We start from the raw sequence: 26,583 nt of genomic DNA on the forward strand, positions 1-26,583 counted from the left end.
CTGGATGTTAAAGAGACCACCCTCCTGGTATTTAATCTGGTAATCTTCCTCTATATGATTCACAGCTTCTCTAGAATAAGAGCTCAGATTTCCAGGGTGACTGCTGAGACACCTGACCCAGAGGTGGAAAATCCTGAGTGGTGTGGGGAATGGGAGGACATCGGCCAAACCCTAAAGAAATTCTCTGACCCGATAGTTTGGGATTTCCCATCTGAACAAATTCAGAAACCAGCTGAGGTGGGAAAATATCTGAAAGAGAGATACAATGACAATTCTAATGAGAACAAGCTCCTTGCAATATGTTGGGCTTTGGCATATGACTATCGCACACTGCAGCAGCAAGTAAAGGTAGAGAGGCAGGAAGATCAATCAGCAAAGCCTGCAGACACCCCAGTCACTCAGGCTGCAGATAAACCAGAGAGCCAGCCCAAAACAGATGGAGAGTCTAAGCCACTGACAGTGGCTCCTGTCACGAGGAAAAAGCACACAACCAAAACTGATCGCCCAGTGAAAGATGATGATGATGCAGGGGAAGGAACCTCAAAAGATGCAGGGGAAGGAACCTCAAAACCACCAGCGGACTCAGGCACAGAAACCATTACTGAGTCCATGTCCATAAAGGACCTTCACAGCCTAAGAAAGGATTACACCCGACGGTCCGATGAATCCATAATAAGTTGGATGGTCCGTATTTGGGATGCGGCAGGTGATGATGTGATGCTGGACGGTGCTGAAGCGAGGCATTTGGGATCCCTGTCACAAGATCCAGTGATCGACCAAGAGATGAAAAGGGAGGCTAACTCTACCAGTCTCTGGAGACGAGTTTTGACAGGCGTGATGGAAAGATATATGTGTGGAGATGATCTCTACATGCAGCAAACCCCGTGGAAGACCATAGAACAAGGGATCCAACGCCTGAGAGAACTAGGGGTGGTGGAGGTTGTCTTCACACATGACCCAGGATTGAGGAGTCCAGACCGGGCCAGAGTTATTCCATACATGTGGCGAAAACTCATACAGCTTGGGCCACCAGAATACGCTTCTGCTTTAGCAATAATGAAACCAGACTACGGTGCAAATGAGACTGTGAAAGATATGGCAGTGAAGCTCCGAGCATATGCAGACTCTGTGCATGGCCCAACACATGCAAGAATTGCAGCTGTGGAAACACGTATGCAGAAAATGGAAGATAAGATAGAAAAGAATCTCCAGGAGATTAAAGAGTGCCTTCTCCGCGGACGTTCCCCAGAGAGAAGGTACATCCCACGAAGTGAGCTGTGGAATTTCCTGTGTGACAGTGGGGAAAACATGAGGAAGTGGGGTGGACAACCCACTTCTGCTCTGGCAGCACGAGTGAGTGAATTGAAGGAGCGCAAGTCTCAGAAAGGAGGATCTACCAAAAAGGAAGTAGCTCCAGTTGCCTGTAGCCAAATTGCCGGAAATGATGGAAAAGACGACGGCATGTCCAATTCCCATGAAGGAACCTCTAAGATACAGGCCCAGGGAAAGAAGGATAACCAGGCATAGAGGGGCCCTGCCTCTAGCCAGGTAGAGGTCAGGGAAAACCGTGTTTTTTGGACTGTGTGGATTCGTTGGCCTGGTACATCAGAACCACAAAAATATGATGCCTTGGTTGACACTGGTGCGCAGCGTACAATAATTCCATCGCAGCATGTGGGGGTAGAATCTGTTTCTATCTCTGGTGTAACAGGTGGATCACAAAATTTGACCTTGGTGGAAGCTGAGGTGAGCCTGACTGGAAATGAGTGGAAGAGACATCTCATTGTGACTGGCCCAGAGGCCCCGTGCATTTTGGGCATAGACTTTCTCCGGAACGGGTATTTTAGAGACCCAAAGGGACTCAGGTGGGCTTTTGGAATAGCTGCTGTGGAGGCAGAGGGCATTAAGCAATTGAACGCTTTGCCTGGGCTATCAGAGAACCCGTCTGCAGTCGGCCTTCTGAAGGTGGAAGAACAAAGAGTACCAATTGCTACCTCGACAGTGCATCGCCGACAGTACCGGACAACTCGAGATGCTGTGATTCCCATCCACAAGATGATCCGTGAGCTGGAGACCCAAGGGGTGGTCAGCAAGACCCACTCACCCTTCAACAGCCCCATCTGGCCTGTGCGCAAATTGGAAGGAGAATGGAGATTGACTGTGGACTATCGTGCCCTGAATGAAGTGACTCCACCGCTGAGCGCTGCTGTGCCGGACATGTTGGAGCTCCAGTATGAGCTGGAGTCCAAAGCAGCGAAGTGGTACGCCACTATTGACATTGCCAATGCATTTTTCTCCATTCCTCTGGCAGCAGAGTGCAGGCCTCAGTTTGCCTTCACCTGGAGGGGCGTGCAGTACACCTGGAACCGACTGCCCCAGGGGTGGAAGCACAGTCCCACCATCTGTCATGGACTGATCCAGACTGCACTAGAAAAGGGTGAGGCTCCAGAACATTTGCAGTACATTGATGACATCATTGTGTGGGGGAACACTGCAACAGAAGTGTTTGAGAAAGGAGAGAAAGTTATCCGGATTCTCCTGGAAGCTGGTTTCGCCATTAAGAAGAGCAAAGTCAAGGGACCTGCCCGAGAGATCCAGTTCCTGGGAGTGAAATGGCAAGATGGACGGCGTCAGATTCCCACTGAGGTCATCAATAAGATCACAGTAATGTCTCCACCAACCAACAAGAAGGAAACACAAGCTTTCCTAGGCGCTATAGGTTTCTGGAGGATGCACATTCCCGAGTACAGCCAGATTGTGAGTCCTCTTTACCTGGTTACCCGCAAGAAGAACGATTTCCACTGGGGCCCCGAACAGCAGCAAGCCTTTGCCCAGATCAAGCAGGAAATCGCTCATGCGGTAGCCCTTGGCCCAGTCAGGACAGGACCAGAAGTGAAGAACGTGCTCTATTCTGCAGCCGGAAGCCATGGCCTGTCCTGGAGCCTCTGGCAGAAGGTGCCTGGTGAGACTCGAGGTCGACCACTGGGATTCTGGAGCCGAAGCTACAGAGGGTCTGAGGCCAACTACACCCCAACAGAAAAGGAGATCTTGGCAGCCTACGAAGGAATCCAAGCCGTCTCAGAGGTAATTGGCACTGAGGCACAACTCCTCCTGGCACCACGACTACCGGTGCTGGGGTGGATGTTCAAAGCAGAGGTTCCCTCTACCCACCATGCCACCAATGCCACATGGAGCAAATGGATTGCTCTCATCACACAGCGCGCCCGAATCGGAAAACTGAATTGCCCTGGGATTTTGGAAATAATTACCAACTGGCCTGAAGGTGAAAACTTTGGTCTTGCTGATGAAGAACAAGTGACACGCGCTGAAGAAGCTCCACCGTACAACCAACTGCCATCAGAAGACACACGCTACGCTCTTTTCACCGATGGTTCTTGTCGCATCGTAGGGATGAAACGAAAGTGGAAAGCAGCCGTATGGAGCCCCACACGACGGGTTGCAGAAGCTACTGAAGGAGAAGGTGGATCAAGCCAACTCGCTGAACTCAAAGCTGTTCAACTAGCCCTGGACATTGCTGAAAGGGAGAAGTGGCCAAAGCTCTACCTCTACACTGATTCATGGATGGTAGCCAATGCTCTGTGGGGATGGTTAGAAAAGTGGGAAAAAGCTAATTGGCAGCGTAGGGGAAAACCAATCTGGGCTGCTGCAGAGTGGAAAAACATCGCTGCCCGAGTAAGAAAGCTGGTTGTGAGAGTCCGCCATGTAGATGCTCACGTCCCCAAGAGTAGGGCTAATGAGGAGCACCAAAACAACAAGCAGGTAGATCAGGCTGCAAAGATAGAAGTGTCACAGGTAGACTTGGACTGGAAACACAAGGGAGAGTTGTTCCTAGCTCGATGGGCCCATGATGCCTCAGGTCATCAGGGCAGAGATGCCACCTATAAGTGGGCACGAGACCGAGGGGTGGATCTAACCATGGACAGTATCTCCCAGGTTATCCATGACTGTGAGACATGCGCTGCGATCAAGCAGGCCAAGCGGGTGAAGCCCCTGTGGTACGGTGGGCGATGGTCCAAATACAAGTATGGAGAGGCCTGGCAGATTGATTACATCACACTGCCTCAAACCCGCCAAGGCAAGCGCTATGTGCTCACAATGGTAGAAGCCACCACTGGATGGCTGGAGACCTACCCTGTGCCTCACGCTACTGCCCGGAACACCATCCTGGGCCTTGAAAAGCAAGTCCTTTGGAGGCATGGCACCCCTGAGAGAATCGAGTCTGACAATGGGACTCATTTTAAGAATAGCCTTATTAATACCTGGGCTAGAGAACATGGCATAGAGTGGGTGTACCACATCCCTTACCATGCACCAGCTGCAGGCAAAGTGGAACGGTGCAATGGATTGTTGAAAACCACTTTGAAGGCACTGGGTGGGGGAACTTTCAAAAATTGGGAACAGAATCTAGCAAAGGCCACCTGGTTAGTTAACACCCGAGGTTCTACCAATAGAGCTGGTCCAGCCCAATCTGAATCCCTGCATACAACAGATGGAGATAAGGTCCCAGTAGTGCATGTCAGAGGTCTGTTAGGAAAGACTGTGTGGATAAATTCTGCCCCGAGTACAGACAAACCCATCCGTGGGGTTGTCTTTGCTCAGGGACCTGGTTGCACATGGTGGGTAATGCAGAAAGATGGAACAACACGTTGTGTACCACAGGGAGATCTGATTGTTGTGTGACAACCACCTGTAGTGTGAAATGCCAGTATACCCCTGCTTGCTGATTGTCACTGTCACTGTTTGTACATAGCTATATATATATATTTACATATGTATTAATGTGTGTGGAGAATTAGAATATCTTAGTTTGGGCATTGAGCCAACAATATGGGATAAGGGGTGGAATGTCTTGGGGTGACCTTATGATGTGTATCCCATATCGCTGCCTATGCCCAGAAATTAATTATTGGCCTTTCTATGCCTCTGAACTGAGCCTGAGAGGGGGAAGAAAAAACTGAGCAAAACTTTCTCAAAGCAGTTTGAAACTTGTTCAAGGTCACATAAAGATAGCAGGTTTTTTTTCCAGCTGGGGCAGGGGGGGAGCGAGGAAGCACCCGGCTGGCAGTTTTTTTTCCAGTCAGCTTTTGGCCAGTTTTTGTTCCAGTTCCTTGTTCTCTGGAGAGAGGCTGAGAGCTGAACTTTTCCTTCTCTGGAATTTCGGATTTTCTCCCTTTTCTACTGGACTGCCTGATTGCTGTAACATCAGAGCACATCGGGAGGACTTTCCACCGGGCACAGAGGGCCTGGCCCTGGGCCAAGCCCCAGCTCCGAGGAGACCAAAGGGAGGACTCGAACACTTTCCCAGGTTTTTCCTCTACAGCGAAAGATTTTACCATTTAACATTATTTTCCTTTCCCGTGTGCTTGTTAAATAAATAGTTTTATCTTCTTCACTTTCCTTCGAGGAAAATTTATTTTTTTTTCCCGAACCTGGTGGGGGGAGGGGTGGTTGTGCCTTCTCTCAGAGTATATATACATTTCTAAATTTGGCCAAACCGGAACAGTATTCTATTACCATCCTCAGGAGCTGTTGAAATCAGGTGGGGCAGTGTTTCCTTGCCTCCTCCCCCCAGACTATCTTTCTGTTAATGGCCCATCATTGTCCTGCCGCCTGACTCAGAGATAACTCCCTCCGGACTATCTTCTTTAATGAGCCTCATCAACACTTGGCCTCATGACTCGTTACCCCATTGTGAGATGCTCCACCCAGAGGGAGGAACCAAGCATCCCATCGTGGATATAATCTGAGACTCTGAACACCAGAGACAACCTTCCCACCGGGTTTCCAGAGGACAGGAGCAACATAGCCACCACTGGACCTTCTGAGGAGGAGCAGACCCTTTTTCTACAGGATCGCCGCTTTGGGAGGAGTGCAGCCACCATTCTACCAGACTGCTACCACCACCCTGACTAACAGAGACTCAGGTTGTATCCTAACTCTGTCCATTTAACCCAGTGTTATCTGCCTTTATTTTTTCTTCCCCCTCCTTTTATTTCCCTATTAAATTGTTATTCTGACTTGGTGTCTCCCACTAGTTTGTTTTCAAACTAGCACACTGTACCGGTTTGGCCAAATTTAGAAATATATCCTCTGGGAGAAGGCACAACCACCCCTCCCCCAGGTTCAGGAAAAAAAATAAATTTTCCTCGAAGGAAAGTGAAGATAAAACTATTTATTTAACAAACACACGGGAAAGGAAAATAATGCTAAATGATAAAATCTTTCCCTGTGGAGGAAAAACCTGGGAAAGTGTTAGAGTCCTCTCTTTGGTCTCCTTGGAGCTGGGGCTTGGGCCAGGCCCTCTGTGCCCAGTGGAAAGTCCTCCCGATGGGCTCTGATGTTGAAGCAATCAAGCAGTCCAGTAAAAAAGGGAGAAAATCCAAAATTTCAGGGAAGGAAGAATTCAACTCTCAGTCTCTCTCTGGAGAACAAAGCAGCTGAACCACCAGCCAAAAAAAAAACTGTTCTGGGAGCAGCAAGCTGGGTGCTTCCTCCCTCCCCTGCTGCAGCTGGGAAAACCAATTGCTATCTGTGTGTGACCTTAAACAAGCTGCAAACTGCTTTGAAAAAGTTTTGTTCAGTTTTTTCCTTCCCCCTCTCAGGCTCGGTTTAGAGGTATAGAAAGGCACAGGAATTAATTTCTGGGCATAGGCAGCGATATGGGATACACATCATAAGGTCACCCCAAGACATACACCCATTCTTAAAAACTCTTAAAAGGCTATCAGCTTTGAAGGTGTAGGCACGAAGAAAAAATTGTCTAGATTAGTAAAAAAAAGTACATTGTATTCTAACATGAAAAAAATCCCTAGAATTATTTACACAAGACTTCACAGATTTTTCTGGAAGATGACCCATAATAGGAAATTATTTTATAGGCAATTTAACCAAAGTTCTCAGCCAATTTTAGAGTAACCATAACAAAGTATAAGACATTATAATATTAGTTTGATTTATAGTCTACTTGATCATATGTGATGAACAATGGTTGGTTGCATGAGAATGACAGCCAGCATGCCAGGATGACCAACCTATGTGATTCTCAAAGGCAAAAAAACTACTTGTTCCAGATGACCCTTAGAAATCATCACTATTTGCTCTCTCCCTGGTTGGTTTTTATTTTTTTTTCCAAACTTGACTTTTCAAAATTACATGGGTACAAACACGGCTTTTGTATTGACATCACTGGCTGGTTGGCTGGCAGCCTCCTCTATAGAGCTCTGCCATGAGAGCAGGAGGCAAGCTCTGCTGCCAAAGAGAATCTTCTGCACAAGAAGACTATTACAGCTGCAATCAGCCCCATACAAACACTTCCAGCCTAAAATAGGCAGGAAGGAAACATCTTTCCCAACCACTAAGAACCACTGTGGCCTTCCTAATTTTAGTGGCATTGCTCTGTGAACAAGCTTCACACCCTTAATTTCATCCCTCTGAATCATGCAGCAAAGCAAGGATACACAACTTGTTCCAGTTGGATGCAGTGTGAAAGCCTGAAAAAATGGGTTTTATGCAAATGAATCACGAGGATTTAAGATACGAGGTCCACAGTTTGATCTGTGCTCCTGGAGAAGTGGTGCTATGCTGGAACATGCCTGGACTCGTGTGAGAACACCAGCTTCAGTCTTTCCTTGCCTTTGGCATTGTGGGGAACCAGACAGACAATCCTCTCAACACCTGCTCCAGCCAGTGCTGCTACCTGCTCTCTGCATCCATCTGCATGGGGCAGGTCCCGAGACAGCACCTGTGCCAACAAGGGCCATAGCCTAAAGAGTTAAGCAGCTGTTTTGCCTTTTTCCAAGCTGCCCTCACAGAGGACTTCACAGCAGGTGGTGAAATGATCCTGCCCCTTTTAAGATTTTTTCATTCCACACAAAACCAGAACAAATAAACACATAATTACAGTCACAGCTAGACTCTTAAATGAAACATGCCCAGGACCTTTCTCTGGCACTGAAGTTAACCAGCATAAAACAGCTCACATTAAGCTCTCCCAGCCTCTAAAACATGACTGCATACTGACAGCCTTCTGGGAATGGCTCTTGGACCAGGCTAGCTCCTGAAATGTGCCCAGAGACTACTGAAGAATGCCGCTTAGCCAAGACAAAATCTACACTAGGGATCATTCTAACAATTTAATAGTGCAAATGATGACTTTCCAGTGCCCAGAAAAATTCACTAGTACTATTTAATTTACTAGTATTCACATAGACATTAAGTTTCTCGCTGCTTCATCGCAAACTCAATTTTGCAAAGTACGAAGTGTATCTGACCCTGATCCAAGGAAGCTGTTCAATAAAAATGACTTCTCCAACAAAAAGAAGCCTCACACCACTTAATTCTATACCTGCTCTTGAATGGAATGCCCAGATCAACCCCAAATCACTCTGAAGAGCAACTGCTGCTCAGTAAATTCAGGAAATGTTACTAGAAGAATCCCATTAAAAAAAAAAAGCGTCCAAAACTTCAGAAAAGGTAAGAATGATTTGGAGCTTTCCTAACACTTCTCTTGTTAAAGAATTTCAGCTTTCCAAGTCCACTGTTCTTACAGTCCATTGAGCACTCACTGCGGCTGGACTAGGCCAGAAGGCTTCTTGCACTTGGACTCTGTCACTCTGCTCCTGACCTTCTGGGGATGTCCTGAGTGCTCATCTTTGCCTTTGCTTCAGTCCTGTTCTGGGCACATGGCATCTGACTGAAAACTCTTCATGGAAATGCAATTTCTAAACTGCCCCTGTCCAAGATTACTGCAGATTTTTCCTCTAGACACTCCATTGGTTTTGGATCAGCTTTCTCAGAGATTCAATATCATGATATGCTTGTATCCACCATTATTTAGGGAAAGATTGTAAAAAAGGCAAAGACATACAGGGGTTTCGTAGACATTCCAAAATCAATGTTTTTACCTCAACAATACAAAATTTAAAAAGATATATATATATATATATATATATATATATACACACAGATGCACATATGCATACAAATATACATATGTACACGTGCAAACATGTGCAGAGGGACACTAATAAAATCTTGGCCTCACTTTCTTTGCTATCAGTGACCACTCTTTGGGATTAAAATAACCTTTGAAAAGCACAGAAATCTCTTATCTGCTGTTCACAGTCTGTGCTAGCTAGTGAAAGACACTCCATATTCTCTGTTCAGTTACATGTCCTGACCCCACTCTGTTTTGTTAAGCGACATAATCCTCCCCCTCACCCCCAGAGTACATGCTTTCCTTCCACAGTTATTGTGGACCTTGAATTCAGACTTGCATGCTTGTTTTCCTGCCCAGTAGGCATCACCTTTACAAGGACACACTTATTTAAATGGACAACTATCAAATTTCAACGCTCCTTGACTATTACCTCTTCTTCAGGTGCAAGAGTTCCTTTCATTGCCTGCTGCAGTTTTTAGTTCAGTATGGAGACGAAAGTAGAAAAGGCAATAAAGTCTCATACTTAAAACTGAGTTTCACAGGGAGAATCCTCAATATCAAACAGAATTTATAAACTGTAGACAAACTTCCCTTGACCACCATAACAGCCTAAGGAGAACTTAATTAAAGTCACTGGGGACATCCCTAAGGGAAATTACACTCCTATACACAGTATTTTAATTAGAGGCTAACAGCATCACAGCAAAAGTCAGGGCTTCTCCATTCTGCTCTTACATTCTTCAACTAACAGATAAGGAGCAGATGGTGTTTCTAAATTCTCAGGTTAATGCAGCAGGCTGGTTTACTAGGTAGCAATCTGGGGAGAAACAGGTCATCCTCACACTGAAGGTCTACAGGAAAGTCTAACTAATGACCCGTGGGCTGCAGGCCACCTATATAAAGGATGCCAGTATCCATTCCTAGGAATAAGGTAACTTTTGCACACTATATTTACTATAATATAAGTCACTATTAATTAGTTTTCACAGGTTGTCATATTTAAGATAAATGAGGCAATGAGTCTCAAGATGCAATTTTAAAATATATTGAATCCATTTGGCAGGTGCTGAAGGGGATTTATATCCTAGAACAGCAGTTAGGATAAAGCAGCTTGATTATTTCATTCAGTAAACCTGCTTTTAGCACTGGATGAATTAGCCTGGGCTAGTACTTTATGCAGTCTAATTGTACATTTATTTTCAATTATTTTCTTAGCATCACTCCACTGCTTCCTGCCATATCTCTTGCATACTTTAAACACTTCCTCCTTCCCTCTGTCATCTTCTGTTTCTAAAATATTTGTAACTGTTGCTATGCCTGACAATAGGCACCACTTTGCCAAGAAATGTATGTTTCACTTTTTGTCAGCTACCGTGTGACAAGAATGCAAGTACTTGAACACAGAGCTAAATTTATATGTAATCCTAAATCATATATATTCAAATAAAATCTACAAGAGCACGTTTTCAACTTTCAGGGTTACATTTGCATATAAAGCCACTATTTCCCCCCGGGTCTTGCTCCCTTTTGTGGCTCTCAATAGCAACATTTCAAATTCTGTTTTCATTAGTGAACATCCCATTATTTGAAAAGGGAATAGCTACTTATACATCACAAAAATATAGCACTCTCTTGAGTTACTTGAATAAAAAAAATATGCTTTTAACATATTTGAATCAGATCTGTCTAGGTATACGAAAAGATTATGCCAAGAATTTTGACTATACCATTGATACAGTGGCTTATTCAATAAGAAACCAAACATCAGTGCAGTGGAAGCATAATGGATTGGATGTATTTCCTCAGAAAAGAGCCATAAAACTCACTGTAGGAGCAATGACTATAAATCATTATATAAATATGCAAAGTCCCTTTTTTCAATATGCTCATAAATGAAACATTTCCAAGACAATAAAGCTATCTCTAAGAATGCACATAACAGTGGCTGATCCATTTCTACTTCAGTTCAATGTTACAACAGAATTCTATACCTGGCAACTACTCTCTTTATTATATATGTATACTTGCATTTAGCAATTTGAAACTCCAAAATTTTTTTTAGGGACATGAATTCCAGCTAAATTCCTTGAAGAATACTTCTGTGCCAAGAATGGTCTCTCCTCCTCTTTCCCATATTCTATCATAACCACAATGAGTAGGTTCCTTCCCAGGCCAGTAGGACTGAGGAGTTTTCTCGAGGCCATAGTGCCTGGCACCCACTCTGAGGGCAGAGAAGGTACCATTATCTCCCACGTACAGCTAGACAGGCTCTGTAAAGAACCCACTGAACACTTACTGTGTTCACACAAGTAACAACTGAACCACAGGGTAGTTGTGTGTAAGGGGGGAAAAATTGCCAGGACATATTTAACCTCTGTGTGCTTGGCTCCACCACATGGCGTGAAGAAACAAGAATCTCTTTTTTAGCCAAAATAACTCGACATTTTTTCCACTTGACTAGATTCATCCCTCAAAATAAAATGATCAATAAAAAATACCTTAAGAGGAAGAACTTCTTTATTAATACCATAGAAGTAAGCCATTGCTTGTGTCCATGAGCAAAGACCTGCTACATTTCCACACACTTTTTTAGCAGTCTCGAGATTATAGTCCTCCATATCCAAATAAGGCTCTAAAAGCTCGACAGTTTCTTCTGTAATGGAGTCCTAGTCAATGGAAAGGAAACATTATTTTTTTAAATGGATTTTAGAATAAGGTCTGCTTCACAGAAACACTTTTATTTTTAAAATCATGGGGCTATCACTTCTTACAGAATAAATTAACAAAGCAACACTGTTGCCTTTCACTCTTACAAAGGACAGATTAGTAGTTTTTGTGAACTCGTGAAAATAACTCCTACTTCCATTGCAACAGAGTGGCATTTAATATCCCTATTTGACACATAAGATTTACAGTCATTACTAGGGCTTGTAGCTCCATGACAATTTAAGCTGTTCTAAGCTATTGCTGCTACAACAGTGCACCTTCTTCCCTTTCCCCCTCAACCAGATGTCCTTGCCCCATCTTTAATACCCTCACCAATGCTCGGTGAGCTAGCTTGGAAACTGTTACGACAGAAACATAAGTCAGCAAACTACTGATTAATTTTCTTCTAGTCTAGTCCCATAAACAAGCTCACCATGGCATCAGACAGGCACTGGTGTGAACACAGGTAAAGGAACCAAACAGGCAGCTTTAGGAAGGAAAAGGGTGAAACTGCAAGGCACTGTCTTCACTTCACTGAAGCTAACCCTTTTCCTTAACCGTAAAAGGGATTTCTTTCAGCTGTTATTCTAATCTCAGTTTTTTTCTCCCTTTCACAATCTGTTGAGAACATGAAAAGCCAGATCTTTGATGATGGTGGTTAATCTATAATTATGTGTCAGAAGAAAATGGAATTCATCTCCTTGAGCAATGTAGAGAGTAGAAGAGCTTAAACAGGCTAAAAATGACTGCTTAACAATAGACATGTAAAGAATCTTTCCTTTTTTTGGCAATGTATTAATGCCTTTCTTTTAATGCATCTAAAAATCATCCACCATTCATACTGTCAAGCAATTTACCCTTTTCTTGTTTTTCTGCATAGCAGAAAGGATTGCCTTGCACTTGTTCTGATCCCTAGCTACTCTAATAGAAAAGACATTCACTATATTATTCCCAAGATCAGCCGTGGTGGTGTTTTCACTATGATCATTTGCTAAAATGTAAAATAGTGCTGGACAAACATTTTGACATTTTTGTTCTCCTACTCAAAATTATGAGCTAACAAGCTGGCAAAGGTGAAGCAAAGATCAATCAGCAGTGGCCTAAATCTCTGTTCAAAAGCTTGGGAAATGTCACGCTTTTCCTTTTAAGTAATTAATTTTGAATTCAATTAGCTACTTCATCCACTAATTTTCATTGCCTAAAAAATACTAGGAAAGAACACAAAAAAAAAAAAACAAATCTCAGAAACAAGTAAGCAGTGTAGTCTACTCAGAACTCCAGACACAATTAACTTTCCTGTCATATATACTCTGAAATGAGAAATGGGGTAGGAGGACAGCATCAGAAGTACCTCCTCAGAGATTTAAGTAGTCCAGTATCCTACCCCACATTTATCAGTATCACTTTCTGCAAGAACTAAGTCCCACAAAAGTTTTTCTGACTTCTCTGAGTTAAATGTGTTTCCAGCTACCCGCAGGAATATGTGCACTATTAACAAGTGCCAAAACTGGAAGCCTCATTAGACAGAAGCTTGAGTAAGGAGTACATAATTAGTCCTTGCTATCTTAAAACTCATTTCCTCTTTCTGTTTAGTCAAGATAGCACTTGGAAAAGTGACCAGACTGACAGCCCCAGGAAGAAACTGTCTACAGAGGCAGTGCAAGTTTCCACAATATGGCTCTCTGGGAGAAATGGCTCCTGGGGATAGTGAGAATGATCTTCACAACAAAAACACTCCAGCAGCTTAGAAAAGGCATCAGCAAAATGCACAGATAAGTAGATTAAAACATCAGTGTGCAAACGAGAAAGTATGTTCTGCAACATTGCAGAAATGCCAGGTTTTGCTGAAATCTGCTTGGTCTTCTGGATTATGAAGTTGGGCTACGATTCTGCCATTTCATATTCTAACCGAGGTATTTTTCTGGTCCAGCTACCTGTGACATCTTTCTTCTCTTCCCTATAGAGAATTTTCCTTTTTCTCACAGTTCAGTGAACCCTGCTGCAAAAGTTCCTGTCCTGACAGAAATAAAAACCTGCTTGCTCTTATTTTTCTTACAATTGATAATGAGATTATTCTTCACTTCACTACTTTTCTAGTGAAAGAACCTCAAAAGTTCCCAAATTATGTCATTTCTTTCCCTGTTCATTTTTTTCTTATTTCCTGCTAGCTCCCTAGCAAATTGACAGAATTGTCAAGTGCCTTACGAGCAAACAGGCCTGGTAGCACTGGAGAAGGTGAGCCATTTGAAAAACCAAGACTGGGCCCTTCTAAGGCAAGTTCCTACTTAGAAGCAGGAGCTGCCTGAATAAGATAACATCAAGCTTCTCAAGATTTGGTCTAGTGCACGGGATACTTCTGTCTGCTAGGAGCCACTGCGTGGCCCAGGAGAAAAACTACTGAGATAATGAGCCATGAAAATAAAGAAGAATAAAGTCAGAAAGTATCCACAACTATAGATAGACAAAACTGTTTCAAACTGCCTTTGATGGTACAAGACACTTTCATGTGAACTCTGAAGATGGTTATTGAAGCAGTAGTGCCCCTATTAATTACTTACCTTCTGGAAAGTAAGCAACATGCTAAGAAATCCTGAATTATTCATTAGCTTCTGAGCCTCAGTCCATAATGGCTTGACACCTGGGTGTTCCTGATCTAGTGTCACTGAGTCTATTTTCCTTTGGAATAAAAGTAGCACGCAGTCCATGATCCGCATTATCAGGTGAGGAGGTTTACCCAGTTTGCGAACAGTTGCAATGTCAGAAGGTTTTATTGTCTGAAAAATTATAAAAGAAAATAGTCCGTTTATTTAAGCAGTCACCTGATGGCAAAGAATGATGTTCTTTTGGGAGGACTGTGTATGGAATGCAATGGCTGCAGGTTTGCAGGTCGCTCAGAAGCACTACTGCAGAAAGTCCCTACAGGTAGTACCACTCTGTGGCTGCTTTACTACCTGACAGTAGAGTACTGCCCATCTTACCTCTTCCCCTCTTCAGTTTTCAGGGTTTTTTATGCAAGGATTTACAGGTCAGTGCCAGTTCCTCAATCTTTCCCCACCCCCCAAGTTAGAAGCACAAGCCATATTATTGCACATAATGACCATTAACTACATGCACGTTCAGAATATATTTGCTTCTGACCTGCAGGGCTGCCTTGGCTTCTTCCAGTGCAGGCCTTGCAGCTTCAAGCTTCTCCTCTGCTGCTGCTTTATCAATGGCAATGTCATCCACAATAGCCTGAGCCTTGTCTTTTACCTTTTGCACCTGCATTTTCACTTTTTCTGCAGCATGGGCTTTCATAGTTACTTCCAATAAAACTTCATCAGCTTTTTTTGAAGCTATAGCCAAATCTTTCTCCTTCATAACCAACTCTTTGGAGAGCTGGCTTACAGAAACCTCAGCTTCCATCAGTTTTGCAAGACCTGTGGTGAACAAATTCCATTTTAGCAACAGAAAGACCTATGGAGAGAGTAACCTCACTGAAGCAATAAGTGGATATTTAAAATAAGTTGCTCAGATTCATGTTTAGGAATACTAGTGAGTGATCCCATTGGTTGAACACTAAAATTAACCAGGACAATTTTTATTTTTTAATGTGTAAAAGCCTTCAGAATCTGTCACTTGATCACTTGTTTATATTCTTTTATATGAGAAGGAGACTAAATGTTAAACACACATGCTGGAAAACATTAGCATGGTGAATGACACTTAAGAAATGTGTGTGAAATTTCTGAAATCCATGAGAACATAAAAAGCCCTAGGCTGTACTCTGTACAAGACAAAGAGGAGGAACCTGGCAATGAAAGTGAAGACACAAGGAGAGTAGGCTGAGCTTCTAAATTCAACATTACATGAAGGTCCAGATGAGATGGGGTAAAAAAACCTACAGATTCTTGAGCAATACAATACTCCAACAGTTTGAACAAATTATGAGAAAAACTCTTAAGTATAGGCATCTTCATTATAAATCCATGCATCTAAATGTAAATGCATCATATATATCTTTCTAACTCAAAAAAACCCACGTTTGTTCTTCCAGACAGCCAGCCACCCTTTACCTTTGGACGTATGTGTACATAGGTCAGGTCTACAATTGTCAACGGTGGGAGAATAAACAGTTTAAGGTCACATTCACTTCCAAACAGCATTCAGTTTAGGAAACTGTTTAATTGTTTACCATGTCTGACCATGTGCACAGCTATATTTTTGAAATTTTACCTTTGGCATATACCTGTTCCTTTAAAAAATTCTTCAGAGGGACTGAATATGAACATTTACTTACCTTTTCTCAGATTTACTCTTGGCATGCTTACATGTGAAAACTAGGATCTCAGTAGTTCCTTGGCATACATACACGTCAAAGCAGGAGTTTCAGGCATTTTAACTGCTAACTAATACTGTTTTCAAATCTCCTCTCTAATCTGCACATTCATAAAGTTCATTGAAACAAAACCTCTGCAGAGTTTGTAATCACACACAATACAGCTAAAAATATATGAGTTGGCTTCCAAATGAACATGAGCTCACAATTTAAATCCATGCTTTTACATCCTTTTATTCAGATTCTTCTCACCTTTTTAAAAACAAAGAAAGAAAGAAAAATCCAAAAGCTTTTACAGTACCTGTTCTCATGCGTTCAGACAAACTTCCAAGACTGGCAAACTTCTCTTTGTAAATAGCTTTGTAGCCTCCAATGAAGGACAGGTAAGATTTTGGTGTCACAAATGTTCGTCTCCTATATCGTTCAAAGTATTCAACACATTTTTCAGCTACGATATCTTGAATTGTTCCCATGGTGTTAACAACACTCTGTTTCACTTCATCTGTACACTCAATATGGTAGGAAGCTAAAAAATGCTGTGCAACTGCTACAAGAGCATCTTTAGGCCAACACTGAAACCAGTCCATGGTACAGCCTGAAATCAGACCTGGAAATTTGAGTGCACGAGTTCTGAATTTTTCCCCAACAGGAGAAAAACAAAGAACCACATGCAGGTTATTCCGAACTCGAGCAAGAAAGTAATTATAAAGATTTTCACTAGTGGGAGTAAGCCTTGGGTACTCCTTCTTCATTGCTGGAATCAGGTCCTGTGTGATTTCACCTACTTCATCTCGTGCAAAAAGATTCGAGACTTCACCTGAAGTCAAAACAGTGTTCATGTACTCAAGAAAAGATTCATCTCTGACTTCATTGTCTGTGAATATAAAGACAACACCCTTTCCTTTTTGCCCAGCAGTGCGGTACAATGTTTTCAGATCATCCAAAAGGTTGTTGCTGGCATATGTTCTGGAATAGAGAAGGGTTAAAGAAAGAGAGAACAAAAATTACAGACCATCTTAGGAGGTAAGTATCATCTGGATCAGCTTCCTTAAGGCAAGGAAGAAAATCTAGATAAGAACTTAATACCATAGCTCCTGGTTACATTTTTTAGAGTTTTTCCTTAAACATTTTCCCAAAGTGAATGATCAGTAACATAAATCATGTGAAATGAGGTGAAGTCAAAAAAAATAATGTGCTGGAAAAAAGTATGGTGAAAGCAATACTGTATCTAATTATGATACTGTTTTGTATCCCCATGGTTTGCAGACGTAAATTCTTTATTAGATATGTAGGTTAATACAGCTGGATTAAGTTGTCAAGTAGGTTATGATACCTGTAACCATTACATAAATACTGCTGGATTATCTTCTGAAGATATTGAGAGCTGGTTAAAGGAAATCATTATGAAACAAGAGAGAATGAAACTGAGGGGCTTATTGTGTTATATGGTTTAACTAAAATCAAGCCCCAGAAATTATGTTTGAACATTATCACTTGGGCTGATTCTGAAGCTCTTCTGCACATGGAGACCGTGACTGGTTCTGTTGTTATGTGTCTTGTAGCTGGTGCACACAAGTAAGATTCAGATGAAGTCCACACAAATTCAACTACAGATTTCAGATTGTGCAATATAAAGTGATGTAAACCAGGGTTAATAAAATGGCAGATTTTGTCCTTAGCCAATTAAAGATGAAATTAAGAACCTCTTTTCTTTATAACCAGTCTCTTATTTCCAATAATCTCTTCAAAGTCATAAGTAATTTGTGCAATACACACACAACCCATTCTACACGTATTAAATATGCCACACAGGAAGTGTCACAGTTCTCTTCTCCCTCCATCTTATTTCTGCTCTATAAATACCCATAGAGCAAGCACTGCAGAGCTTGTAAAACAATCCAACTCTTCAGTTTGCATGTGTCAGCTACAGTTATTACAGTGATTTCTGCTATTCTGATAGGAATATAAGAAATTCTCTACTGTCAGAATTGCAGTCTATCTAGTTCAATAACCTAACAACAGCAATGGGAAACGATACTTAGAGACAAAACATGAGCCAGCATCCACTCTTCACTGCTAATTTCATTCTTCCCCCCTCCATATTCATTGCCATTATTAATAGTTGCCTTAATAATCTTGGAAATCTAGGGATTCTGTTCTATCACTTTGTTTTTTTTCTTCCCCTCTTTTTTTTTTTGTTCTCACTGTTCCTTCCTTCTGCTTCTGGGACAGAGGAAGAGATTGTGATATATCTTTCTTTATCTTTCCTTTCATCAGAAGCCTCATAACATTATTCATAGACATGATATGTCTCTCTAAAGAATATTTCTCAGCATGTTAATCAGTTTGCAAAGGAGAATGCACTCTGCCAGTCTTCATTGCTTACCCTTGTAAACTCTATGTAAAAAGAGAAACAGAAGGAAGGCAGTAGCTACTCCCTTTCACTTCAAATTTCTATAAATTACAGAACTCCAGCACTACAAAATAGTAAGTCATTGACAGAAATTGTCATAATACAGTTTATCTACATAAGGATCTATAGAAAAAGTTACCATTTCCCCTGGCCATCAGCGTTTGCCTACTAAGCAGCATGCACCAGCAGATTACTCCCTGTTATTTTTAGTGCAAAATTGTATTTCAGTGTGATTTCACAGAGGTGCATTGCAGACTCAAATGCTGAAGAAAATATATATTTCTTGTCAATAGCATAAAGTCAACAAAACAAAGACCCAGGATCTGTCACCTATAGATGTACATTTGGACAGTTACTTTTGACCAGAAATGTAGTTTGCAATGAGGGATAAAAAGGTTGAGAGGTTTGCATTTCTTTAAGATGATTGTGAGGAGTTCATTTCTATGGCAAATTAAGGAGCAAATGTCCAGGTACACTGCATTGTGTTACCTTGTTAAAGTAATCTGAAAGCTCTCGTATCCAGCAATGTATGATGCTAGTCTGGTCAGACTCTGCTTTCCAGATCCACCCACGCCCACCAACAATGCATTTCCTTGTGGAGTACGAATAATCCGTGATATTTTAATCAAATGGATAATTGCATCCTGTGTATTGAGAGAAAAGTGGATGAAGAGATGCAAAAATAATGCATTGTATAATCAACTAGAAGCGTGTCACCAACCAACTGCTTCTCAACAGCTGGATGGCTTCTCTGGAGCCTATGCCAAAGACTCAGTCCTGCAGTAATCAAAATCAACAGGAGATTCCCCCCTGAATTCTGTGGGCAGCAGGGCTAGCCCAAGAGAAATGTCATTGTATCAATCTTGTATGAAGCAATGTCATATGCACAGTTTGTCATCAGCAGAGCTGAGGGCATGCTCCTTAGGGGCAGAAGGTAAAGCAGAAAGGACTCCCCCAGACTTTTTAGCTGACCTATTTACAAGCTCTCTAAATAGACTGACAAAAGTAAAATACAAGTGCAATATAGGCATTTCTTATTCTACTGCTGTAGTCATCCTAGGGTGAGAATTAATCTGAAACACCCTAAAATTCTATCAAACCACCCAGTCTAAAGCTGAGGAGAGCATTGTGCATCAAGACCTTCCAGAAGGAGGTAACTTTCAGGAAAGCAAGATGACATTCACAGTGTGTACTGTATAAACAACCTAGTTGTTCTGAGCTATCTCCAAAATAATGTGATAGAAACATACAAGATGTATCAGTAAGTGCAGAAGACCAGGCACTTTCTGTATTAATACAATTACAAGCAGTAATACCTTGAAAAATACTAAATCCATCTTTGATCCTCTGACAGTTTCATTGTACTGTTGCATGAACATCCGTAATCTTTCAGCCAAGTAGTCCAAAGATGGGATAGGCTCATAAATTTTCGGAGCCTTCAACTCTGCATCATCAGGTTCATCTCCAGCAGTCTCTGGGACATCACGCAAGAAATCCACAAAGTATAATTCTGTCAATTTATCTTCAAGTAGATTTTGACCGTGTTCTTCAGAAACAATCTACAGCAATACATGAAGGATTGATTTAGTAATGAACTATGTCCTTGGCCTCTTCCTGTGGCAAATACTAAAATACTGTTTGCTTACCTTCCTCATCAAATCTTCAAACCAGTCCTTATCACTTTTGCTGATGAACCTGTCTGCAATAACACGTCTGCATTCATGTTGGAACAAGGCTACCAAAACACTGATGCTCTGGCAGACGTCAGGAGTAACTGTAAGTATTCCTTGCCAAATACGACTGAGGTCTCGTAAATTGAAGACGTAATGAAATTTAGCTGGAGTTGGTAACATCTACAAAATAATGTCGTGAACTATATTCAAATAACTGCTAAATAAAAATATTTTCTACTTATTATTAAGTGAATGTGGATATTTTCACAAACTTCAGTCTTGTATTAAAGCAGAAATACATGCTTGGCATTTAAGAAGCATTAAGGTAAAATGAAGAAATGACACTAGCAATAGCTAGCTCTTTAATTTCACATAGATTTCATTTGAGTTTCTTTGAATGTTTCAAATCCCAGGAAGATGCATTGAAGCCAAGACAGGTTAGTTAATGATGACACTGATGACCACAGTAAAAATGTCAACATTGTTTAACCTGTGGTGTTGCTCCTGCCCTTTCTTCCAGATCATTTCTGTTACTCTTCATCCTTTCCAAGAATATTGGAGGAAAAGTTCATGAGGAAAAGGGAAAGGGAAAGGGAAAGGGAAAGGGAAAAGGAAAGGGAAAGGGAAAGGAGGCAAGGCAAGGAGAGGCAAGGAGAGGCAAGGAAAGGCAAGGAAAGGCAAGGGAAAAGGGAAAAAAAAAGAGCAAACAATATTTGGGAAAATATTTACAACCTAGAAAAAGCTACTTTTCCTCTAGGAAAGGAAGTTAATTAGTGGTAATAAGCACCAATCTTGTTGAATATATTGGTCAATATTGACTAGTCAGTAGTTTTGCTAGAAGTCTCTCTAGTTCTGTGTGCAAAGTAAGTTTAGGTCTACAGTTAGTTGTTTGTGAAATTCTGACCAACTTTTATTGGACTAGAAAATACCATTTAACAAATCCTTCTCTTTCCACTACTGTCCTCCACTTTTCTCAGAAGAAGAACAAATTCGACACACATTTCTATGCTGTAGTTTTGTTTTTTCAAATTGCATTCTATACCTAATATTTTTTGTCTTTTTCAAAGCAAAATTTGCCCAGGAATTGCAGTCAAATGTTTTTAACAGTCTGTTTGAAATGGAAAATGTAAATATTTATAAATTGCTAAATACCAGATTTTATTTGTTTTGAACTGATTCTCTGTCTGCCAGATTTTTCTTCTCTCCTTTAATTCAGATCTTTAAAGTTTCTCACGATCCCAAACAGCTCTACAGAAGATTCCTATCTAATTTTTAATTTCTGGTTTCTTGTGCTCTCAGCATTTTCTCAACTGGAAGATGTCTCAATCTTCCTATCAGCTATGCTTACTATATCATATGTATATTATGTGATACTTGTATCAGCTACAGAAGACACTACATGTGATTAGGATTTTTGTCAGCTAACTTGAGAGCAACCAATTCAGAACAGAGGCATCAGCCAGCAATTACACACATAGGTCACAGCTTCACAGTATGAACTACAAACACACAAGACAGTACAAAAGGCCTGAGTCAGATGCTTCAAAGGCTTAATAGATGTCATTTTACCTTTGCTTTTGTCATTTGCCAAACCTTTCGACTTGTAGATACTAACGCTGAAGCCAGTTTACATATTTCTGCGGGGAAATGTCGTTGTTCACAGAAATAGCCTTCAGCTATTGTTTGAAATATCTTATCAATAGAGGAATTAGAAGGCAATGTGCAGTTGAAGATGGTGAACTGGCGTTTCAGGCGCTGTGGGATGTCATTCCGACCTCCCCCAGGGTGAATCATAGCAGCTACAAACTGGATGTCAACTACATTTGTGAATTCCCCTGGCTTCTCCAAACTGTAGAAACCTTTCTGTTCCATCAGCTGTCTTACAATCTCATTGGTGATCTAAATATTGCGAAAACAAAACAAAACAAAACAAAAAAAAAAAAAAAAAAAAAAGGAGGATTTAGGTGTTTCAGGGTTGTCAACATGCAACATGGCAACCAAGCACTCAGATGCAGTGCACTGGCTTTATGTAAGCTTCATGTGCTAAGTAGTTGTGGACAGGAAGTCAGACATTCAACTGGATTTGCATAATTTCAATTTAAGAAAAACCAGCACTTTAAATTTTCAATCCTGGCTATAGCTTCAGACTGACACAGACAGATAGTGACAAAGAATGGTAAATTTAGCACAAAGTGTAGTCACATGTCCACCTGTACACAGGCAGTGAGAGAACACAATTACAGAGCCATACCAAAAGCAGAAAATTTGCTTTTTCTCAGCAGATTTTTATTTTTTTAAGTCAGATTTTCAGGGTATTGGTCTATAAGTATTCTTTTATCAATACCTCAAGACAGCTTGCTAGTCTTTAATGTCAACTGTGATCATAGAATTGTTTAGGTTGGAAAAGACCTTTTTGATCGAGTCCAACCATTGAACCAGTACTGCCAAATCCACCACTAAGCCATGTTCCCAGGTGACACATCTACACCTCTCTTATATACCTCCATGGATGGTGACTCCACCACTTCCCTGGGCAATCTGTTTCAGGGCTCAACAACCCTTTTGGTGAAGAAATTTTTCTCTGATATCCAATCTAAACCTCCCCTGGTGCAACTTGAAGCGTTCCCCTTGTCCTGTCAACACCGACCTCACTACAATCTCCTTTCAGGTAGCTGAAGAGAGCAGCAAGATCTCCCCCAAAGTTTCTTTACTCAAGGCTCAACAACCCCAGTTTCCTCAGCCACTTCTCGTAAGTCTTGTTCTTTAGACTCACCACCAGCTTAGATTTCGCATAATAGTTACTGCAATTTAAAGTCCAGAGCAGATCAAAGAAAAATCTCTGAGTGTTTCTTGGATTTGCATGCTTCCTTTCCCAAACTGGTTCTCAGGACTGCTAGTTTGGAAATCCTACCAGCTTTGTATGCAACCAAACCAAAAGGCTTAAATACTACAGTGATTGCACCAAGTGGCTTGACACCATCCTTGATCTTTTGGGACTGACAGCTTGTTAGTCATCTCAAAAACTGGCTTGGGGAAATTGTTTTTAGTAAATGTATTTGTTCTAATCCATATTAAGATATCTTTTTTCTAACCTGTCCCATTTTTTCAACCCATTGATCAGTATCAGCAACAATGGTAAGACCACCAACTCCCAAAAGTTAGTATTTTCCTTTTACCTGATCACCCCATTCATTAATCAGAGGCATGTTGATGTCATCAATAAAGACAGTCATTTTCTTCCCTGCTGGAGGACCGTGTGTAGTGCCCATTCTTTTGCCTATGCAGCTTTCTATGCTCCTTTGGAACATATGTGGCAGAGTTGCAGAAGAAAAGTTTAGGTATTTGGTCAAGTGAACATCAGGATCATACTTGCTTGTGTAATTCTGCAAGATAAACTACTTTTAAGTCAAGTGCACCAGTAACTCCAGGTGAATTCAGACAAAAGGAGATGCAGATGCTCAGCAGCCCTGCAAAAATCTCAGTCCTGCTATTAACTTCAAAATCTCCAAACACAGTTTATTTAAGATAAATGCACCATCTACAACTTGAAATTCAAACAAACTGTCAGTTAATGCTTTGCATTAATTTTTTAAGTATTAAAATTTATAAACTCTTAATAGACTTCACTAAGTATTACAAGTAGATGTGTGCCAACTCAAGATGCAAATAAACTTTGCATTAGCAATTGTCAGGGTTTTTCTAAATTTAAGCTGTTAGTGATGATCTATTACAGCAGACAGCAAAGAACAAGAGAAAAACCAAATCCATTTTCATGTTTACACTACGACATCAAAACTCTTAAAACAAAAGCAGTGCAAAGGAATGGCAGTGTAAAATTAAACCCAGCTACATCACACTTACTGACAGCTATCTTCTCTTAATGAAGAAAGAAATCCTTGAATTTTATGAATATGTACAATTCCCACAGCTGCTGAGGATGCCCCAAAACAACAAAGTTCCACTTTTCATATTTAGTGAGGTTTTATAATAAAAATATGTAACCCTGGAGTCACACCGAGGGATAAATATATAGCATAGGAAATATTTTGTTTAGGAAAAGTTCTGGAGCTTAGAAATAGTACTAAAAGTTCCATATTTCCAACATAATTTCTTTTTAAAGATTCCATTCTTCTGCAATGATGATGAAGTTGAATATAATTTAAATTCCTATCCATAAAAGAGGGTTGACTACAAATGTTCCCATTTTGGCACCTCAGAAAAAGAAATCTGTATCATTGCTGATGAAGTGCTGTAAGAACAACTCCAGTGAGACATACACTTACTGTGACAACATAAAGGAAGACACAGCTAAATCCCCTCAAAATATTTTGATGAATATTGTCAATTTTGTTGATACAGTGACAGCAGCTCAAGAAAAGGTGCCCTTCGGAAATAGGGTTTTTTTCAGACCTGACATAATTGACAACCTACATGTGTACTGTATATGCAACAGTCCTGTCTTTGGCATGTACTCCTGACAGGTGAGGGGTTGGTGCAGGTCAGTGCTCAGATCTCTCCTCAGGGCTTCAACAATTTACAAATTGCAAAGCTCATGTGCCAAGTGCAGGTGCCCAGGTGCTGCCAGTGGGGCTATGGGGCAGCCTCTTGCAAGAAAAGGATGGGGCTTCCCTATGCCAGACACAGCTGGTTCCAGCCACCTCCAGCAGACCCGCTGGAGACACTCAGCCTGTGTCAGGAAGGGCAAAATGCTGCCTGGCAATTGAGAGAGAAGTGCAAAAAAATGTGAGAAAATCAGGCCTGCAGACACCAAAGCAAGAGCAGAAAGAAGAGCAGGAGGTGCTCCAGCACAGATTCCCCTGCAGCCTGTGGTGCAGACCATGGTGAAGCAAGTTGTCCCCTGCATTCCATGGAGGTTCACAGTGGAACAGAGGTTAACCTGCAGCCCATGGAAGACCTCACACTGGAGCAGCTGGATGCCTAAAGGAGGCTGTGACCCCTTGGGAAGCCCACACTGGAGCTCCTGGCAGGACCTGCAGACCCCTGGAAAGAGAAGCCCACACAGGAGCAGGTTTGCTGGTAGGACTTGTGACCCCATGAAGGACCCACGCTGGAACAGCTCATGAGGAACTGCAGCTCTGGTAAGAACTGTATCCCATGTGGGAGGAGGGAGCAATGGGAGGAGGAAGGTGAGGCAGAGGGGAGCTGTTATGTACTGACTACAGCGCCCTCGTATCATCCTGCTGCACTGCTGGCCAGGGAAGAGGTAGAGGAGTCAGAGATGAGGGACTGAAGGTGAGCCTGAGTAGAAGAGAGGTGTGAGAAGAGGGTATTTTCAGTATTCTGTTTTTCACCATCTAATTCTATTTTTAATTAGAAATAAATTTTTTAAGTGTCCCCCAAGTCAAATGTTTTTCCCATAGCAGTAATTGTGAGTTGAGATCTCCCTGTCTTTACCTCAACCCCTTTACTGTTGAGGAGGGGGAGGGAACCAGCAGCTGGGTGAGGGTCTTGCAGCTGGCCAAGGTCAACAAACTGCAACTACGAATTCTCAACCATTCAAAAAACACATTTGTGTTTTATTCATTATGGCACTTCAGAATGTTTACATGGTAACAGTAATATTGCACAGTACAGAAATGAGAACTATCTTCAAAAAAGAAAAGGGTCTTGGATAGGATTATTTTTGTTAGTTAAACTGTCAGGGAATTTTCAACTGTCCTTTACCAGTTTAACATCACTTTTTAAAATTTTTTGCAATTCATGAATTAATAGTACAGAGAATAAAGGTCTTAAATTAACATTCCATTTCAAGTTCTTTATTTTGATTTATACTGATGGTTTACTCAACACTGAGGATTATTCCGATTAATTCAGATTACTACCTGAAGTGCTCTATAGTAAGACTCTTTTACTTTTTCATGAAATGAACTGTTTATATCTGGAGATCTCTTTTCCACAAGGTGTAGTAAGGCAAAATTCTACAGAAGATGAAAGCAGAAGGGGAACAGTTGTGAAGGCAGTTAACACTCACTCCTAACCTTACACGAGATGAAATATCTGCTGGCATTATGCTCCCTTGTGTAAGGAACATACTCTGCTCTATAGCACAGACTCAGCCTAAGCAACTCCCAAGAATCAGTTCCAATTATTTTTAGGGACAGGAATGGCAGCTGAAAGCAGGAGGTTGCCAGTATCTGGACAAAATCCAGCATGCGGAATATCAAGACCACCACCCAGACCCTGCCTCTTCACTCTGCAAAAATAGTTCTCCAGTTGGTGCCAGGAACAGAAGCTGACATTACACCGGCATGCCTGTTGGCATGGACAGCTATGCTGAAAAAATAGTATTAATTGCTGCTGGCAGGGGTACAACTCACTCTCTGTCAGGGCTCAGAGACAACATGGCCGGGGCACACAAAATGGCTCCAGATTTTAAGAAAGCCAAAGGTCAATTTAGACCGGTGTTTTTCAGCTATTTTCCATTTCAGGACCTCTGCAAATCCTCCAGTGGAGGTACAGATGCTTGTATAGCCAAGTCAGCTGTCCCAAGAGT

The 26,583-nt window shown here is 41.6% G+C and overlaps 1 protein-coding gene across 1 annotated transcript in view; it reads right to left on the reverse strand.

Moving 5' to 3' along the window:
* LOC116448873 (dynein heavy chain 5, axonemal-like) overlaps positions 1-26,583 on the reverse strand; it is a 151,934-nt gene that overhangs the window by 55,051 nt on the left and 70,300 nt on the right. The window contains exons 48-56 of the mRNA XM_032119892.1: positions 23,246-23,452; positions 21,639-21,968; positions 20,043-20,249; positions 19,713-19,955; positions 18,886-19,040; positions 16,285-16,949; positions 14,804-15,084; positions 14,224-14,439; positions 11,458-11,625 (exon numbers count right to left, since the gene is read on the reverse strand). Coding sequence (XP_031975783.1) covers positions 11,458-11,625; positions 14,224-14,439; positions 14,804-15,084; positions 16,285-16,949; positions 18,886-19,040; positions 19,713-19,955; positions 20,043-20,249; positions 21,639-21,968; positions 23,246-23,452 — 2,472 coding nt within the window. The remainder of the gene's footprint in view (positions 1-11,457; positions 11,626-14,223; positions 14,440-14,803; positions 15,085-16,284; positions 16,950-18,885; positions 19,041-19,712; positions 19,956-20,042; positions 20,250-21,638; positions 21,969-23,245; positions 23,453-26,583) is intronic.

This window comes from Corvus moneduloides, chromosome 1, assembly GCF_009650955.1.
Source record: "Corvus moneduloides isolate bCorMon1 chromosome 1, bCorMon1.pri, whole genome shotgun sequence".
In the NCBI taxonomy this organism is placed as follows: Eukaryota; Metazoa; Chordata; class Aves; order Passeriformes; family Corvidae; genus Corvus; species Corvus moneduloides.